The sequence below is a fragment of the Schistocerca gregaria genome, chromosome 7 (assembly GCF_023897955.1).
Source record: "Schistocerca gregaria isolate iqSchGreg1 chromosome 7, iqSchGreg1.2, whole genome shotgun sequence".
Classification (NCBI taxonomy): Eukaryota; Metazoa; Arthropoda; class Insecta; order Orthoptera; family Acrididae; genus Schistocerca; species Schistocerca gregaria.
The window spans coordinates 244,455,841-244,475,926 of NC_064926.1; the positions used below are offsets into that span (position 1 = coordinate 244,455,841).

The 20,086-nt window shown below is 45.4% G+C and overlaps 1 protein-coding gene across 1 annotated transcript in view; it reads right to left on the reverse strand.

Moving 5' to 3' along the window:
* Positions 1–1,542: 1,542 nt before the first annotated feature.
* The window catches only part of LOC126282365 (protein FAM117B-like), a 98,602-nt gene continuing 80,058 nt past the window's right edge, over positions 1,543–20,086 (reverse strand). The window contains exon 3 of the mRNA XM_049982023.1: positions 1,543–1,808. Coding sequence (XP_049837980.1) covers positions 1,543–1,808 — 266 coding nt within the window. The remainder of the gene's footprint in view (positions 1,809–20,086) is intronic.

Consider the following 20,086-nt stretch of genomic DNA (forward strand, 5'->3'; position numbering starts at 1 on the left):
CGGTAGTGTTATATGGCGACTTTTAAGTGACGCAAAAGTTGCAGAGGTTATGTGTTAAAGAATATCTTTAACATATGACCTCTAGCTCAGTTTCCTATCAGTGGAAGGTTTCCTTGGAGAGATACCAGGTCGGGCTAGAAAGTAATGCCTCCCAGTTCTTTATTCTGTTGTCATTATCAACTGAGGTATAACATTTCATACATATTGCATAACACTTCCAGACCACACGCGAGCGCTGTGACATCAGCAAACAGCCAGCGCCTTTGGTTCAGTTTCATCGGTCATCTTCCACCCTGTTTCCAATACTGAGAGAACGCCGTCAATTATTTCAGTGAAATGGTGCAAGCAGAGGTGATGTTGTGGCTCCGGTATTGAAAAACTGGTGTCTCGTTGGGAGGAATTTGTTTGCCGCCAGGCGACTATCCTGAGAAATAAATCTGTAGACACGAACAATAAAGATGCAGAATGTTAATAAAATTTCTTTTATTTAAAATACTTTAAGAGCTTCCAGTAAAAAGATTCGGAGTCATTACTTTGCAGCCGTCCGGAGTAGCCGAGCGGCTCTAGGACCTACAGTGTGGAACAGCGCGACCACTACGGTCGCAGGTTGGAATCCTGCCTCGGGCATGGATGTGTGTGATGTCCTTAGTTTAGGGGTCTGATGACCTCAGAAGTTAAGTCCAATAGCTATTAGAACCATTACTTGCAGCACACCCTCGTAGTCAATACTGAGGAATGTGACAGTAACGACCATTCGAAGCAAAAGTCTACTAAACATGGACTGTAAAGCGACAGCTGAAGAGATAGTGCGATAGTGTGAACCGCTCTTTGCCTTTCATATTTTAGGAGAAGGTAGTATGGAGCAAATCAAGAAAAATTTTCTCGTAAATATGAGTAAACAATGATACCATACTCTCGTTCAGTAGAAGAGATATGATTCACAACAGTGAAGATAAAAACGTGCTCACAGCTCTCAAGATGTGGAATTGAGGGCCCATGTTTACAGCACTTTGGTGCGGATGTGATACTTTTCACAGTATCGAGGGTGAAGCAGTGTTCATAGCTGTTCAGGTAGCCGTTTCAGAGCCAATGTTTTTGGTTCAAATGGTTCAAATGGCTCTGAGCACGATGCGACTTAACTCCTGAGGTCATCAGTCGCCTAGAACTTGGAAGTAATTAAACCTAACTAACCTAAGGACATCACACGCATCCATGAACGAGGCAGGATTCGAACCTGCGAACGTAGCATCAGCGAGGTTCCCGACTGAAGCGCCTAGAACCAGACGGCCACTCCGGCCGGCCACCGTTTTTTGTTTCAAATGATCGCTCCTTCCATATCCTTTCCTCCTATGTGAGCACCTAAGAATTTAGAGTAATATTTTTTATGTCGATTTGCCCTTATGCATTATTTCTAATTGCGTGATCAGGCAATGTGCAGTACTGAACTGCGTACCTTCGAATCAGTTCAGGAAGCACTCGCCTGAGTCCATTCCGTGCCAACGCGTCCTAGTACTGCCCACGGCCACTGTGCGCACACGGCCATCAGACAGATACTGGTGGCACCGAGTCGTGGTTCCAGCTCCCACACAGGTACGGAGGTGCCCGGCTGGCCCCGGGAGGCGGCGGGTAGCGAAGCGCGCAGACATCGACGGCACAGCAGCGCCGCTGCCGCCGGCGACGCTCCAGCCGGTCACGGCCGCGCTGAGCTGAGGTGATGAGCAAACAGCAGGTAACTTGGTGCGCAAACACCTGCGGCGTGTTTGGCCGCGCCGCACAGCTCAGCTCGGTGAACCCCGACCCGGGGCTGCCTGCCGGAATGCGCGCCTCATTAGTATTCCCTCACAAGTCGCGACCGACGCCGATCTAGCCCTCTCCGCGAGCGGGAGCGTCCCCCTACTCCGACACGGGTTAACTATTCAGCCTGTTTGACTTGCTATCGCTCTGTAGATCTTGATCCGAACTACATATGTAGCGCTCGAAGCACCACACAGGGTGTGACTAAGAGTTGTGCGATAAATGATACTAAGTATGAGAGGGTTAGAACTTTAACAGTGGCAGGTACACTACTGGCCATTAAAATTGCTACAACACGAAGATGACGTGCTACAGAAGCGAAATTTAACCGGCGGGAAGAAAATGCTGTGATATGCAAATGATCATCTTTTCAGAGCATTCACACAATGTTGGCGCTGGTGGCGACACTTACAACGTGCTGACATGACGAAAGTTGCCAACCGATTTCTCATACACAAACAGCAGTTGACCGGCGTTGCCTGGTGAACCGTCGTTTTGATGCCTCGCGTAAGGAGGAGAAATGTGTACCATCACATTTCCGACTTTGATAAAGGTCGGATTGGAGCCTATCGCGATTGCGGTTCATCGTATCGCGACATTGCTGCTTGCGTTGGTCGAGATCCAATTACTATTAGCAGAAAATGGAATCGGTGGGTTCAGGAGCGTAATACGGAACGCCGTGCTGGATCCCAATGGCCTCGTATCACTAGCAGTCAAGATGACAGGCATCTTATCCGCATGGCTGTAACGTATCGTGCAGCCACGTCTCGATTCCTGAGTCAAGAGATGGGGACGTTTGCAAAACAACAACCACCTGCACGAACAGTTCGACGGCGTTTGGAGCAGCATGGACTATCAGCTCGGAGACCATGGCGGCGGTTACCCTTGACCCTGCATCACAGACAGGAGCTCCTGCGATGGTTTACTCAACGACGAAACTGAGTGCGCGTATGGCAAAACGTCATTTTTTCGGATGAATCCAGGTTCTGTTTAAAGCTTCATGATGATCGCATGCGTGTTTGGCGACATCGCGGTGAACGCACATTACAAGCGTGAATTCGTCATCGCCATGCTGGCCTACCACCTGGCGTGATGGTATGGGGTGCTATTGGTTACACGTCTCGGTCACCTCTTATTCGCATTGACGGCACTTTGAACAGTGGACGTTACGCTTCAGATGTGTTACGACCCGTCGCTCTACCCTTCATTCGACCCCTGCTGAACCCTACATTTCAGCAGGATAATGCACGACCGTATGTTGCAGGTCCTGTACGGGCCTTTCTGCATACAGAAAATGTTCGACTGCTGCCCTTTCTCACCAATTGGGAACCTCTGGTCAATGGTGGCCAAGCAACTGGCCGGTCACAATACGAGAGTCACTACTCTTGATGAACTGTGTTATCGTGTAGAAGCCGCATGGGCAGCTGTACCTGTACACGCCATCCTAGCTCTGTTTGACTCAATACCCAGGCGTATCAAGGCCGTTATTTCGGCCAGAGGTGGTTGTTCCGGGTACTGATTTCTCAGGATCTATGCACCCAAATTGCGTGAAAATGTAATGACATGTCAGTTGTAGTATAATATATTTGTCCAATGAATACCCGTTTATCATCTGCATTTCTTCTTGATGTAGCAATTTTAATGGCCAGTAGTGTACTTATTTACAGCTCGTGCACAATAGATACGCGTTTCAAAGATTTACTGACCTTGAGAGTAGTCACTAGCATTGTGTCTAACCCGTTGCCAGCGATGTGGATGTCGTAGGATACAGATGTGTTGACTGTTCGAGCGGCGCGGTCTATTGCCCGACTAATTTGTAGCAGTTCTGATGCGAATGTCGTGAACTGTTTCCTTCAGTTAGGAATTCGAGTTGAATTCACGAGCGCTTAAGTCAGGGGAGTGCAGTAGGTGGTATTACACTTAGCAGTAACAGCTTGCACTGTACGTGTTTGAGCATTGTCCCGCCAAATGATTATGAGGTCCTGTAGAAAGTGTCATCACTTCTGTCTCCATGCTAATCATATTTTGAACAGAACGTACCACCAGGTTTTAATTCTAAAAGTAACTTACTCGTTTTGACTTTCGGTCATTTCCAGCGGCAGTGTTGATAGTCATATAAAATTGATCGTGAGATACACTGTATCACGTAAACATTCGCAGTCACCAGACACGTGCAGTTTGCACTTCTATCGTGATTCAGAATGTCGACGTAATACAACTTTGTATGAATGATGTATCACTACCTTTGGGGATGACGGGACGTCGAAACGCATAAGGTGATTTTGAAAACAAACAAAGTGTGGTCAACACATAAGCAAAGTTATAAAAATGAATTCGAATGGCCGCTTCGCCTTTTTTCATGCAAACTGCAACCATAATTTTGGTTTTCTCAGCGTATTGTGGTCTAGTACTTTAAAGGTTGTGTCTGTCAGTCAGGCATCGCCATGATAATGGTCTGCTGATCGACACAAGTAGCATTGAGCTCAAAACTAAATACCTGTTACTTCCTTCGTTATCCTTTGTTATCTATCCCTTATTTGTGCACCGCTACATGTCTATCTTCCTTACAGAAATTTTTGTGAGGGTTACCTTTACTCCACCACTTTATTTTTATGGCTCTCTAATTTGTCATAAACTTTTGTGTCCTGTTGCTCTTGTCACTGCCTACAATGTCCTTGGTCTTCCTGCTGATTTACGTTTACATTGTTGGCGTTTGATGCTCACGGGTTACATCTGTGGTGGCTGGTGATGCTATCCCTATTTCGCCCTACTCCGCATCTTTAGGGATTGAAGGAGGTTTCCCTCCTTCATTAGGACAGATGGTGATATCCCTACTTCATCACATGCTACGTTGTCTGTACTTTCTTTACACGCTCTATTTCATTGGAACTACTGTAGGTGGAGGCGGGGACATCAGATTGATGGCAGAAAGGTTGTCCTTTGGGTTGTAGTGTCCTTCTGAGACAACAGACTTTAAGTAATGTTTACATTTTGTTTTACCACATGCTTTGCATGTGGGGGCTTTTGTGAGATATAATGGATTGTTTTGTGCTTTGTTGCGTTTGGTAAATCTTGTGGCGGGATGCAATTTCACACTCTGTATCTTGAGTGAATTGTGTGTGTGTCTGTGTGTGTGTGTGTGTGTGTGTGTGTGTGTGTGTGTGTGTGTGTGGGCGAGCGCGAGTCGTTCTTAGTCTCCATCCCTCCCTCTCTCTTTCTCAATTAGCTCATGTTCCAATTCTTCCATCCTTAAAATTAATGCAGTCTAGAACGTAGTCCACAGCAAAGTTCACGTTGTAGCATATGCTATAGATAATCTGTATTATTAAGATAGGTGGCCCGGATGACGGCTAATCCCGCAAGACGTGTATTAACTGTGTTATTTAATTCTTACTCTTCAGTGTCTCCTGCTGCCATAAACCATGCTGCAGCCGCCATTCTACGGCGTAGCACTAGCTTATAGATCTTGTGGATGTAGTTTGTTTTTTCTTCCTACGTGTAAAACTGAAATGTTGAAATGTGTGTGAAATCTTATGGGACTTAACTGCTAAGGTCATCAGTCCCTAAGCTTACACACTACTTAACCTAAATTATCTTAAGGACACACACACACACACACACACACACACACACACACACACACACACACATGCCTGAGGGAGGACTCGAACCTCCGCTGGGATTAGCCGCTCAGTCCATGACTGTAGCGCCCAAGACCGCTCGGCTAATCCCGCAAGACGTGTATTAACTGTGTTATTTAATTCTTACTCTTCAGTGTCTCCTGCTGCCATAAACCATGCTGCAGCCGCCATTCTACGGCGTAGCACTAGCTTATAGATCTTGTGGATGTAGTTTGTTTTTTTCTTCCTACGTGTAAAAATGTCCAATTCTTGATTCAGAACATACTACGTCAATTGGACGAAATTCCTTTTCAATTACAGACCACAGTTTGCCTTCCACCGTAGAAGAGCTTGTAAGACACACAGTCGTTCTGCCTTTGGTGTAAGTCATGCGTCGTTTCTTACAGTGTAAGAATCATATTTTCTGCTTTGGTTGCGGACATTCCGCTTTGTATTGTCCTTCTGCTCCACAAGTTCTACAAATAATATGAGGGATTCTGCAGCCCTTCCACAGTGTGTCACAGGTAGCAACACTTAAAAAACTGTTAGACTACATGGTAATTTTTGGTTCCTATGGAATGGAAACCTAACAATACTCTGCTTTTCCTCAATAATTGGTTTGTTATTATAGAATTGTCTTTAAAATGTTATTTACATTAGCATTATCTCATGACTTGGTCGTAAATCTCAGTTTTACTGCATCCGTAAATTCATATCTTTATATGTGTTCTGACAAATTTGACTCATAACGTTCATTCAGGAACTTATCCTTATAAGTAGTTGGCACCTGATAGATTTCCACTAGCTGTGTTCTACTTTTTAATAGTCTCACTTAATTACTAAACTGTTATGACTTTCCCCTAAAAATCTTTTACAATCCTGTAGCGTCTCTTTTTCCACTATGACAAAGGATTGAGTTTTGCTGATTGGTCTTATCTTCCGCATCACTTTCGTTGGATCTATCCATGTTGTCAATTGTTTGACACCTCACTTGCGTATTTGTTCTATGTAGATTTAATGAAGAGACCTGTACTCCGGTTTGCCTTGGCTTCTTCTGCTTTAGTGTTGAGACTTGCCTTCACTGATGGAGCAGTCGCTACTTCAGCACAGGTCGATGGTGACTGTTCATTCAATCTCCTTCAGATATTGACTTTCTAATTTGAGCAGAAGGTTCTATACCGTATCGCTTGCATTGTTGATGTTATGAACCACTAGAACTGTAGTCTGGTCCTTGCGTTTGTAGTTCTCTCTTTTTACGGTGTTGATCTGTCCCTCTAGACGTGCTTCTACCTTCGCGTTTTGCCTTGGCCCATATCTGTACCTATAAACTTGACGTAGTCTGGTGTTATCGTTGGTCAGTGTTTGATTGTGATGAGGCGAGGGCGAATATGGTTAATCTACGTTCCAATTTTTGCACGCATGTCACTGGCGCTTTATTAGTCTCAATTTCTAGGCAAGCCCAATGACTATCGTGTCTTGGGTAGATTGATTCAGCTAGAGGTAGCAAACACTGTGCAGTCGTGGACAAAAGGAGCGAGACCCCACACCCTTTCGTTATGCTGATCCTCACAGCTTTAAAGTCTGCTACACAGCATGACACGCAAGGCGACCAAGTGCTACCTAACATACTATGCACAGGCGTGAAACTGAAACACTATTCGAACTTCGTCAGACTGTTTTCAATCATGTGTAAGACTACATTAATGTTGATTAGTGTGTTAAACACAACACGTAAATATAAGATATAAATGAAAGAGGAAGAGCTAATTAGTATGAATTGTACTAATAAAAATGAACTTCACCTTATCGAGATAACATAACTGTTTTAGTAAGACAAAGTACCCCAGATCGTTAGGGGCTAGCAAAATATTATCCACATTCGGCCATTAAACGGTCTGTGTCAACGTTCAGACCAGTCACACTGCATTACCGTTGCTGATGTACCATTAAAGTGCGCAAATTTAGCAATGCGTGAAGATTCATAACGAAATTCAGTTAAAAATCGTTCAGTGCTACACTTAAGTCAATTCAATTATTGACAGAAGCGGAAAAAGTAGGCAGTAACAAGTATGAAATTCTACAAGAGTTTCATATTGACATCCACAGGGCGCCAGTACAGAATAAAGGCAGCAATAAAAGTATTGGAGGCGCGAGAATTTCTTAAAACTGCTTTACTGATAGTCTATCTACCTCCATCGAGATTAGAGCCGAAAACAAACCAGACCTCCCTTGCAGTAGCAAACACTTTTCACTGCGGTAGCAGAAAACACAAGCAAACAGCTCTTTATTATTACCCTGATGAATAAGCCGGCAATTTCGCAATGAAAATGGCAAAATGGTCTGCAGTTTCTGTTGCATAGAGATTTCTGGACTGAAAAACGTGAATTTTCGACCTTGATGTCACCACTTATTTGACAATAATTAGGGATGTTTATCGAAATAACAAAATACTGTTATTAGCGAGTAATTTAATACGATAATTCTGCACCAACCCAGGAAATAATCAGAAACGTAGCTGCCAAAGGTATTCTACAATGTTTTGAATTCTCCATTAGACTCGTCACAGCCAGAAACGTTCATTAGCCGAAGTGTTTCTTAAGCTAGCTAGCAGTGGGAATGCTCTCACTTCTAAATCGCGGTGGCATTAATACTAGGACCACAATTACCACGTGTATAGGCAAATGGATTTTATTTGCATTCCTGTAAACGTGATTTGGATCGATAGCGTAGCTACGATTAATATGATGATGTATCGACTGCAACTAGAACATTCCGAATAAAGAGTAGGGGGAATTATTTAGGCGGCCCTCATCTTCAGTAACCGTCGTAGATATCTTCGTTCTTAGGATTTCGTCATCTAAATACTTTCATTGCTACCTTTATTCTGTACTGGCGCCCTGTGGATTTCAATATGAAGCTCTTGTAGAATTTCATACTTGTTATTGCCTACTTTTTCCGCTTCTGTCAATAACTGAACTGACTTAAGTTTGGCACTGAACGATTTTTAACTGAATTTCGTTCTGATTCTTCACGCATTGCTAAATTTTCACGCGTTCATGGTAGGTCAGCCACGGTGATGCAGTATGACTGGTCTGAACGTTGACACACACCGTTTCATGGCCGAATGCGCATAATATGTTGCTAATTTGTAACGATCTTGGGTATTTTGTCTTACTAAAACAGTTATGTTACCTCGGTAAGCTGAAATTCACTTTTGTTAGTGCAGTTCATAATAATTAGCGTTTCTTCTTTCTCTTATATCATATATTTACGTGTGGTGTTTAAAACACTAATGAGCGTTAATATAGTCTTACACATGATTGAAAACAGTCTGACAAAGTTCGAATAGTTTTTTCAATTTCAAGCCTGTGCATAGTATGTTGGTAGCACTTCGTCGCCTTGCCTGTTATGCTGTGTAGCAGACTTTAAAGCTGTGCGGATCAGCACAACGAAAAGGCGAGGGGTCCCGCTCGTTTTGTCCACAACTGTACATAGCAGGTGATCATCAATCGTTTTCGGAGCACCATTTTACGAAGCAGAGCCTGTACGTCGTTCCACTATCTTAAGTGGTTGTGATGATGTTACTTCCACCATCGACGAGGTCGTGCTTGATCTCCCCCAAGCTGGAGCAGAGGACGTAACCGCTGCCGACTGCAGATGTGTTTGTTGCTCCAGGTCTCACTCCTAGGAGCGATAGTGGAGCAATACACAGCCAAATACACGCACCTGCGTCCCAGTTTCTTCGTTAATACAAAAAACAACACGAGCCTACAATGACTGGTTGTTTGTTGATTCGGGCGAGGGGGCCAACCAGAAGATTAGTGCCATCGGATTAGGGAAGGATGGGAAGGACGTTGGCCATGCCCTTCCACAGAAACAATCCCAGCACCTACCTGAAGCGATTTATTGAAATCATTGAAAACCTAAATCAGAATGGTCGGACGCGGGTTTGAACCGTCGTCCTCCCGAATGCGAGTCGAGTGTGCTAAACGCTGCGCCATCTCGCCTGGTGCCCACACAGACATAGAGACCTAACGGCGGCTACACTAGTCCACAAACAGGTGTTTGTTCGTTGAAGCTGCAAGATGTATTTTCTTGTACTCCACTCGAAGCAAAACACACTGCATGTACATTAAGGAGCAACGTGATTTTCGTCTGTACTATTTGTGAAGTTCATCGATCGTCCTGTATATCGTTTGTTAGGTCATGCCGCGATATTAAGTCCGTTATACGTACCACGATCTAAGCTCCACGTTAGCCGGCCAGTGTGGCCGAGCGGCTCTAGGCGCTTCAGTCTGGAACCGCGTGACCGCTACGGTCCCAGTTTCGAATTCAGCCTCGGGCATTGATGTGTATGATGTCCTTAGGTTAGTTAGGTTTAAGTAGTTCTAAGTTCTAGGGGACTGATGACCTCAGATGTTAAGTCCCATAGTGCTCAGAGCCATTTGAACCATTATTAAGTTCCATGTTATACCACGAATAATATACGTTATGTGTACCAGTTGAGGTGATAGTGCGATCCTTGTTCGTTCTCTGCACTGCGATCGAAAGAACGTTCTCTGTACCACAGCTGAAGTTCGCTCTATGAAACCCCTTTCAGTGTGAGCACAATCGCTGTACAGTCCTAGTAACACCACTGAACTCCAAATAGAGAACAAAAAAGTATTTCAAGGAAATCACAACAATCATGAGTTACAACCCCTGTTCTTGTTCACTTCTGGCGGGAATTTTAGGGAGAAAAGTCACCCAGCAAGATGAAGAAGAGAGTGCAGTTTATCACTACACTTGCCAAGCCGAAAGTCCTGAAAGTACAGTCGACACACAGAGTGTTTTCTGAGATTTTCGCGTAAACTGATACGCTACTTTAAAATACTCTTTAGAGCACTGTGAAAATCCCACACGGCACTTGCGTAAAGACGGAGCTGACACCAACGACCGAATACCAGCGCCAGCATCTTGTCCCGTTAAAAGACAGCAGTCATCCAGACAAGCCTCACCGAGACATTTCCGTTCTGCCATTTCTGCAGGGGATATTTTCGTAAGAAATTACTGACTCTGAATGGCGTAAGACATGTGTTTCATGTTGGGCGTCAGTCACAGTGCGCTTATGCCATCATGTCAGAGCATCTGTAGTTCCGGGAAATTTGAGCGCAGTGAATGTCCCACATCCTCAAGGAGGAGGAGTTCAGCAGAACGTCGATTGGTTGATTGATTTGGTGGAGGGGACCAAACAGCCAAGTCGTCGGCGGCATGATCTAGGACGGTAGAGAACAAGGAAGGAAAACACAATCAGCACATTCCAGTCAAGAGGAGGGAATAAAGTGCAAACGATGAGGGAAAAGGGACGTCAGGGCAGCAGGAAGAGGAGATAACACGAAGGGATGGGTGGAAACGGAGAGAGCAAGGATGCCCAAAAATGCTGCACCCCTAACGAATAGTCCCGATACCCACACCATACCATATCGTTATAAGGAGACAACTGGAACAACACCAAATGACACAAGAAAAGGAAACAAAACAGCGTGACAGACTAGAAAAAAATGTAGTGAAAGACGAAGAGAACCGGGCTAGTGTCGAGACAAGGTCAAGGCCTCCATATCCAACGTCTATATTAACTGAGGGACTCAAATTCCGTAGGAAATGTCAAGACCATTTACCTGAGAGTAGAAACTACGTCCTCGGAAGAGGCTGACATCACTGCGTTACTCGGGACGGTATTACAGGAAGAACATCTCCTGTCCAATGTTATAGCAGAGATTGAAACACGTTGCCATTATTTTGAGCCAGAGTGCACGTGTAAGAGCCAACAACGGAAGCCCATGGATTCACGACCACCAAAAGTATTGAAACCCCTGCATCACAGCTCTTGAACAGTCGTGATTACCTATTACTTTGACTGGAAGGGCCCACTGCTCTTCTTCCTCATGGAACATGGCGCCACAAGTAACGCAGAGCTGTATGTGGACAGTTTACCAAAACTGCAGCACTCCACTAAGTCCAAACGACCAGGAATGTTGTCGGACGGCATTATTCTGTTGTAGGATAATGCCCGCTCACATGTTGCCAAGTTAGCTTCGACTGCGGTGCAAATGTTTCATTATGAAGCCCTTACACATGCTCCGCACAGTCCCGATTCTTTCCTTTGTGGATTCCATTATTTTGGAGCCCTGAAGAAAAGCAGTCGTGGTCTGATTCGGAAGAAGAGATGCGCCTCTTGGTACAATTTATTCTTAATAAGCATCTGCAAACATTTCTTGATGAAGGCGCTGACCGTTGTCTCACAGTGGGATAAAAGTATTAGTAAAAATCTTGTAACTTGTTCGTTTACTTTGGTTTAGGAGGGATTGAAATGAAAGACTTAAATAAGTTCTCCTTTTACTGTCTTCCCTGCAGTCAGATTACGAGAACGTCACCTGACGATCTGCTGCCTTCCCGACTCTGGTAGCGTAAGATACTTCTTCTGGTAATGTGGAGTTTTCTTAGCCGATTGAAATGAAGAATAAGGGGAAACTACAGTCTACTAACAGACAGCTAGAAGAAATGCAGATATAATCCAGTAAATACATTGAAATGAGAGGCAGTCTTCCCATAAATAGATGGAAACTAGCCAGTCTGCAAACTTCTGACTACACAGGCAATCCACGGTCTTGCTGCGGGCCTAGCCACAAGAACGTGGAAGTATACAAAACATTATTAAAGGTGACGTTAACTATTCCAGTCCCAAGAGAGACCTTACACAGCTTAACAAACCGTAATATTCGATTACAAGTTACGGTAGAGAGCCATGAGTGGAAACACGTTGGGAGCACATGTACAGGAGCAACGCGACAAACAATACGGAATTTGATGATACCAGAAGGCTGATATCTCTTGTTCCAAACTTAATAATTACATCTCAGACACAGTCGGCTTTATTATGAACATTCTACTATGAACGAAGTGATGAAAACTGAGTGTAATGTGCGTTGTATGGTTGCTTCAATTCTGGTGGAAGGAAGCACGTGAAGCGGAAAATGGCGGATACAGCCGTGTCACTGCTTGTCATGAAATAAGGACTCAGTGACTGCCTCGAACTAAGCCTACTAATCACAATCCTGTCGGAGGAACATCGGCAACTGAGCATTATACCAGAGATTTCTGGGCAACACTGTTGTGGAGATGAAGCAGCGATTAGTATGATTAATCAATTATTCAAAAACAGTGTTAATCGCATTCATTATTGTTATTATACCTCCAACCGGTTTCAACCCGACGTAGGGGTCATCTTCTGGCCGTTTACACCATTGGCCGACTGCTGGTGGTGTCACTCCGGTCTACATAGCGGTAATGTAAACACCCAGAAGATGACCCCTTCGTCGGGATGAGACCGGTTGGCGATATTAATAATAATTGCGATTAAGACTGTTTTTGAATAATTGATTATACAAGGGGTTAAAAATATCGCTACAGCTGTAAGGTTCTTTTATTTAAGACACGACCAGGTGCTGGCTCTTATACGCACATCTACAGGTGTAGTAACTTGCTCCTGTGACTCGGAGCCACAGCACCTAGTTACGACACCTGAAGATGGGCGTATAAGAGTCCGAAACATGTCGTGTCCTAAATAAAAGAACCTTAAAACTGTAGCGATATTTTCAACCTCTGGTGTAAGCCTACTAACGACTACAACGAGCTGATCCCGAGAGGGCGACTCGTAGTGGTGTTGTAACCTCGGGTTCTAGCATAATATATGCTTCCTTTCAGGGCAAAATGTCCATGCTGGCAAATGAGTGGGGTTGGGAATGCCGACGATCGCTTAGATTTTCTGCCGAGGCGCAGTTACACTTGCAAACGCAGGATCGGCGCCAAGAGTCTGGCCGTCGGAGAGATAACCGTTGCCCAGTTGTGGATTTTTAAACCAATGGCCACTGGATCTTCGGCAGTTCTACGCTATTCTGAGGAATTCAAGAACTAACTAACAGGTGAATTTACGAAATTGCTCAATCCCAACATTTCAAAGCCCTGTACTCATGCAAACTATTAAGATGCTACACATGGATAGAGAAATTACTCTTAATGTATAATCAAGCGACTGAAATTCATCGTCTTTCTAATAGAGGGGTGTGCAGCCCCTTGAGTAATACCTCTCAACTCGTAGTTGTATGAGCTACAAAATCAATGATTGAAACTGCAGTTGTAAATATATTCCACCCCTCCCCCCCTCTCTCTTTGGATACATACCGAACTGGTTCAAAAAATGGCTATGAGCACAATGCGACTCAACTTCCGAGGTCATCAGTCGCCTAGAACTTAGAACTACTTAAACCTAACTAACCTAAGGACATCACACACATCCATGCCCGAGACAGGATTCGAACCTGTGACCGTAGCGGTCATGCGGTTCCAAACCGTGTAAGTAGGCTGTTTACGTTTTCTTATTGGCAACGCCACCTAGCGCTCTGTATGAAAAATCACTGGCTGTGCCGTGTCCAGTCTGTGGCTGGTTTGCATTGTTGTCTGCCATTGTAGTGTTGGGCAGCGGCTGCTGGATGCCAAAAGCGCGTAGCGTTGCGCAGTTGGAGGTGAGCCGCCAGCAGTTGTGGACGTGGGGAGAGAGATGGCGGAGTTTTGAAATTTGTAAGAATTGGTGTCATGAACTGATATATATATATATTATGACTATTAAGGTAAATACATTGTTTGCTCTGTATTAAAATCTTTCATTTGCTAACTATGCCTGTCAGTAGTTAGTGCCTTCAGTAGTTTGAATCTTTTGTTTAGCTGACAGTAGTGGCGCTCGCTGTATTGCAGTAGCTTGAGTAACGAAGATTTTTGTGAGGTAAGTGTTTTGTGAAACGTATAGGTTAATGTTAGTCAGGGCCATTCTCTCGTAGGGATTTTTGGAAGTCAGATTGCGTTGCGCCAAAAATATTGTGTTTCAGTTTAAGCACAGTCTTGTATAATTTTTCTAAGTGGACGTTTCAACTGAAGCGTCTAGAACCGCACGGCCACATCGGACGGCTACCGAACTGGTGCACTATAGAGTTTTCGACACCCATTCTAAATGTGTCCGAATCGTCCCTGTGTCAAAATTTTCCAGTTTTTGTCATCTGTCCGGTTTTCATTTGCCTGCCTGTTACACAGCGTGCGGCGCTTAAATCCTGACGAATTTCAATTTGAATTTCCCGGTATGTCGTTGTTACGCCTCAGGTAGCCATTGGCGTTTTTGAAAGCCATAGGCGTCTTGAAAATTTTCGGAACTTCAAAGTGGCTGAGATATTACAGACAAGTGCGGAACTAGTTCGATTCTTTGGATACCCGATATCAACTGTTTACGATATTGTGGACAAGTATAATTCTCCGGAGAAGTCTGTGGTCACGAGTTGTGTCATCATGCCGCCACATTTCTTTGAAAAGGGACAGATGGGCACCAAAGAAGTTTATCTGCTAGTTTTGACGAATGTCATGAAACTGTGGACGGTCACTGTGTCCTCGGGGAGACAATGTATCTTTAAACAGGACGGTGCATGGTCTCACACGAGAGATTTATTCCATAACTGGCTCTCGGATGACATTGACAAGTTCTGGTGAAAGGAGTCCTGGCCCCCGAATAGCCCGTATTCCAGCCCCCTCGACTGCTATATTTGGAACGTAGTCGAATAAAACGAGGTGCCCTAAAGTCGCATCTCTACGCACCGCCATCGAAGCAGCATTCGCTAATATGCACAGCGCTGTTAGAAGAGGGCGTGCGGTGGCATCAGGACAACATAGGAGACGGTCACTGCGGGTGAAGGGGGCTACATCGAGTACTGTTATTCTTGAAAGAGACTTACATGTAAGAAGATTTCCATTTTCATTTTTATTTTGTTGTAATAAATTTGCTTTTAAGAAAAAATATCATTTGTCCGCACCATGTGTGTGGCTTTAGTTACAGATACCTTTTTTCCTTTGCTGCACAATAACCAGTTATGCTTTTTAAGACGAAGAACCGCAACCATCAGCTAAACAAATATGTGCAACTCTCTTACTCTCATCATTTATACCCCAGGCGAACTCCGAACTTGACAACTGTAGGCGTGCAAGAAGGAGTGTAAAATTTCCTGCACTTAATTCAGGCTGTGCAATCAAAATTTTGCATCATTGTCAAATTCCCGTGAGTAAAACACGTGCTAGGGTAGCACGGAAGGGAGAGACATAGGGAGAATGGTTAGAAGGGGGGGGGAGGGGGATAACCGCACATTAGTAAGCAGCGCGAGGAGCAGCCGCCACAGTATCAGCCGCGCACTGCCAACCGAACAGTGCGCTGCGCGACTCGCAATTTACATAATTATGTGGCCGGAGACTGCATACAAGTGGCGCATTGGCCGCGTATTGGCGCAGTCCGTGGGGAAATTAATCCTCTGGCACGCCACTGTAATCGCAGCACCCCCCCCCCCCCCCCCCGCCCTCCTCTTCCCACAATCCCTCACTCTCCCCATCTCTCTCCGCTGGAACCCTTGCCCCCCCCCCCCAGGCCGTGAATTGTGAATATCTGCTGGTAATAACCTGTTCCGCGGCTAGACGTGTGCTCACGATGTGAAACCCCCGTATCGCGCAGCGCTCTGACGCGGGACTGTTACCGGTCGAATCTGGAGGGCCTCATTTCAGCTGAATGCTATACAGATGGCACAACACATGGCTCACTAAACTAAAGCCTCCTGAAAATATTTCATGTGCTTAATATTAGCTCATCTAGCATGAATTCACTCTTATTGTTGTAAAACATCATCTAAGATGATCATGAATATACACTCCTGGAAATTGAAATAAGAACACCGTGAATTCATTGTCCCAGGAAGGGGAAACTTTATTGACACATTCCTGGGGTCAGATACATCACACGATCACACTGACAGAACCACAGGCACATAGACACAGGCAACAAAGCATGCACAATATCGGCACTAGTACAGTGTCTATCCACCTTTCGCAGCAATGCAGGCTGCTATTCTCCCATGGAGACGATCGTAGAGATGCTGGATGTAGTCCTGTGGAACGGCTTGCCATGCCATTTCCACCTGGCGCCTCAGTTGGACCAGCGTTCGTGCTGGACGTGCAGACCGCGTGAGACGACGCTTCATCCAGTCCCAAACATGCTCAATGGGGGACAGATCAGGAGATCTTGCTGGCCAGGGTAGTTGACTTACACCTTCTAGAGCACGTTGGGTGGCACGGGATACATGCGGACGTGCATTGTCCTGTTGGAACAGCAAGTTCCCTTGCCGGTCTAGGAATGGTAGAACGATGGGTTCGATGACGGTTTGAATGTACCATGCACTATTCAGTGTCCCCTCGACGATCACCAGAGGTGTACGGCCAGTGTAGGAGAACGCTCCCCACACCATGATGCCGGGTGTTGGCCCTGTGTGCCTCGGTCGTATGCAGTCCTGATTGTGGCGCTCACCTGCACGGCGCCAAACACGCATACGACCATCATTGGCACCAAGGCAGAAGCGACTCTCATCGCTGAAGACGACACGTCTCCATTCGTCCCTCCATTCACGCCTGTCGCGACACCACTGGAGGCGGGCTGCACGATGTTGGGGCGTGAGCGGAAGACGGCCTAACGGTGTGCGGGACCGTAGCCCAGCTTCATGGAGACGGTTGCGAATGGTCCTCGCCGATACCCCAGGAGCAACAATGTCCCTAATTTGCTGGGAAGTGGCGGTGCGATCCCCTGCGCACTGAGTAGGATCCTACGGCCTTGGCGTGCATCCGTGCGTGGCTGCGGTCCGGTCCCAGGTCGACGGGCACGTGCACCTTCCGCCGACCACTGGCGACAACATCGATGTACTGTGGAGACCTCACGCCCCACGTGTTGAGCAATTCGGCGGTACGTCCACCCGGCCTCCCGCATGCCCACTATACGCCCTCGCTCAAAGTCCGTCAACTGCACATACGGTTCACGGCCACGCTGTCGCGGCATGCTACCAGTGTTAAAGACTGCGATGGAGCTCCGTATGCCACGGCAAACTGGCTGACACTGACGGCGGCGGTGCACAAATGCTGCGCAGCTAGCGCCATTTGACGGCCAACACCGCGGTTCCTGGTGTGTCCGCTGTGCCGTGCGTGTGATCATTGCTTGTACAGCCCTCTCGCAGTGTCCGGAGCAAGTATGGTGGGTCTGACACACCGGTGTCAATGTGTTCTTTTTTCCATTTCCAGGAGTGTAGAAGCTGTATTTTGCAATGGGCCGGTCGGCGTAGCCGAGCGGTTGTAGACGCTACAGTCTGGAACCGCGCGACCGTACAGTCGCAGGTTCGAATCCTGCTTCGGGCATGGATGTGTGTGATTTCCTTAGGTTAGGTAGGTTTAAATAGTTCTAAGTTCTAGGGGACTGATGACCTTAGACGTTAATTCCCATAGTGCTCAGAGCCATTGGACAAATTATATTTTTTTTCGCAATGGATGTTGTATTGCAGTTTTTGTTACCTTATGTATGAGTAATTCCTCTTTTGATTCGTTACCAGCGTCACCCAACTGAAAATATCAGTTATGTGCAGGCATGGATCGAGTAGGAGGCACGTAAGTTTAATAACCTCTGCACAAAACACGTTGTTGTAGAAGCGTCTTCTTTTTTTTACATGCATAACCTTTGAAAGCCAATTTTGACAGACTGATGCAGTGTGAAAGTAACCGTCATTATTTTGTTATCGTCCAAAGACTGCGGTGCTACACGTCATTCAGCAACTTGCTTTGCTACAACAGCTATTAGTGATGTCTTGAAAGGGAGATGCTGAAGAAGACACGCCGCCTCTCACAGCACATCAGTGCCCATGCACGGAGGTCAATAAAGAGACGAGGCTGAAAGTTCTCTGCCCCAGTACATTACCTCAATTGAATCAGTCAACATCACTGAGTAGGGCTAAATATTTATTATGTATATATTCAGTTTTAATCAGTGATGGAAAATTTGCACCAAGGCCTGGATTCGAATCCAGGGCTCCTAGTCACTAGGTATACGTGCTAACCACTAAGTCACCCTGGCAAAGTGGCCCTGCACAACTAAAAGTTGAGCTGCAGTACGCCTCGATATTCACTTTAGATATGCTTCCCCATTTCCTTCGACGCTGAGCTGCTATCCCATTACAGCAGCAGAGACCTTGCAATGTTGTTCAAGCTGAAGGGAAATACGAAGTGGGCTAAGCCGTGAATGGGAATTTGTATTGAGGACGGGGTATGCTAGGGTAGTCCATGCTGTTGTTCAAGGGCACAACGGTCAGAGAATCCGCCAAGTGAGCAAGAGACTCAGGTTCGAAACCCAGCGTCGGTACAAATATTCATTCATCCCTCTAGTCGGCGTATATACATTGAACAACTAAAGAGTTATTCATTTCTGAGACTGAAATGTACGTCTTCAAATGATTGAAGCTGGACTTTAAGAGAAGCTGTAATTGTATGTATCGAGCGATGCTTTGAGAGTCAAAGACAGTTGCAAATTATCAAGCACTTCTGCGGAAAAGAATTGTATCAAGTTAAGTAAATATTCTTATCACTTATATAATATGATATATTTCATAAGTTGTGGCTCCGATGAACCATCTCCCAGTGCAAGGAAAGAACACACAGTTATGCCAGACGATTTCAGTTTCGTCTGGTCGTAACAATTATCATCAGCATCATCACCAGTGTTCTGTTCAAAGACAGAATTCCACATGGTATCTCTCCTTGCTCTCCTGTCTTCTGCCATTCTCTGCATTTATGTCATTTCCGCTTCTCTTTGTTATCAATCATCTTGCATCTCTTTCCTCTCAATCTCCCCCCACAAACCAGACCTTTCAAAGTGTCAGTTAGCAAGCACTCCCCTCCCAACGATATTCCCATCTAGTTCTTCCTTTCCCCTATAGCCTGTAGCAGCCTCCTCCTCTCATCAATCTTTCCCAACACCCTTTCATTACTCACTCATTCCACCCAGCTTATCCCCTCCATTCTCTTGCACACCCACATGTCAAACGCTACTAGTACGTTTTTCAAACTCTCGTCTCAGTATTCACATTCGTACCGCACAGAATTATGCACTCCAGAGAAAATACCAAGTCTTTTCCACAGACCTGTATCTAATTCCCAGCTAACAGAAAGAGTTCTGCGAGATAAATGAAAGGTGGTAGGCGAGTTCCTAAATATGAAAGAAGATGTCTATTCAAATTTCGCGTCAGTCACATAAGAGTGGAGCTAGTAGCACCATTATGAGGATGCAAACCAGAATTCGTTTAAACACGTGCTTTAGCGGTCGTAATAATTTGTTATCTTTCGCTTTGGTCACAGTGAGTTGATGTTAGTCAAGAATGACTCTCAGACGACAAAGACGCCACTATAAAAGGCACACTGAGTTTTAACAAAGTAATGTAATAGGGCTACGAGAAGCTGGATGTTTCTTCTGCGATATTACAGGAAGACTTGGCAGAAATGTAGCCACTCTACATGAGTGGTGGCAGCGGTGGTTACTGGAAAGTACTGTCGCATAAAAAGAGCAAGCTCCTAGCGGCCACGCGGCATTCTAGAGAGGGAAGACCGACATGTTCTGGGTACGGCAGTGGTGCGTGGGATTGCGACTCAAGCAGAAGTTGGAGCAACAGTTGGCACCACAGGGACACAACGAACTGTTGCAAATCGGTTACCTCAAGGACAGCTCTAAACCACCTTGCATTCAATTT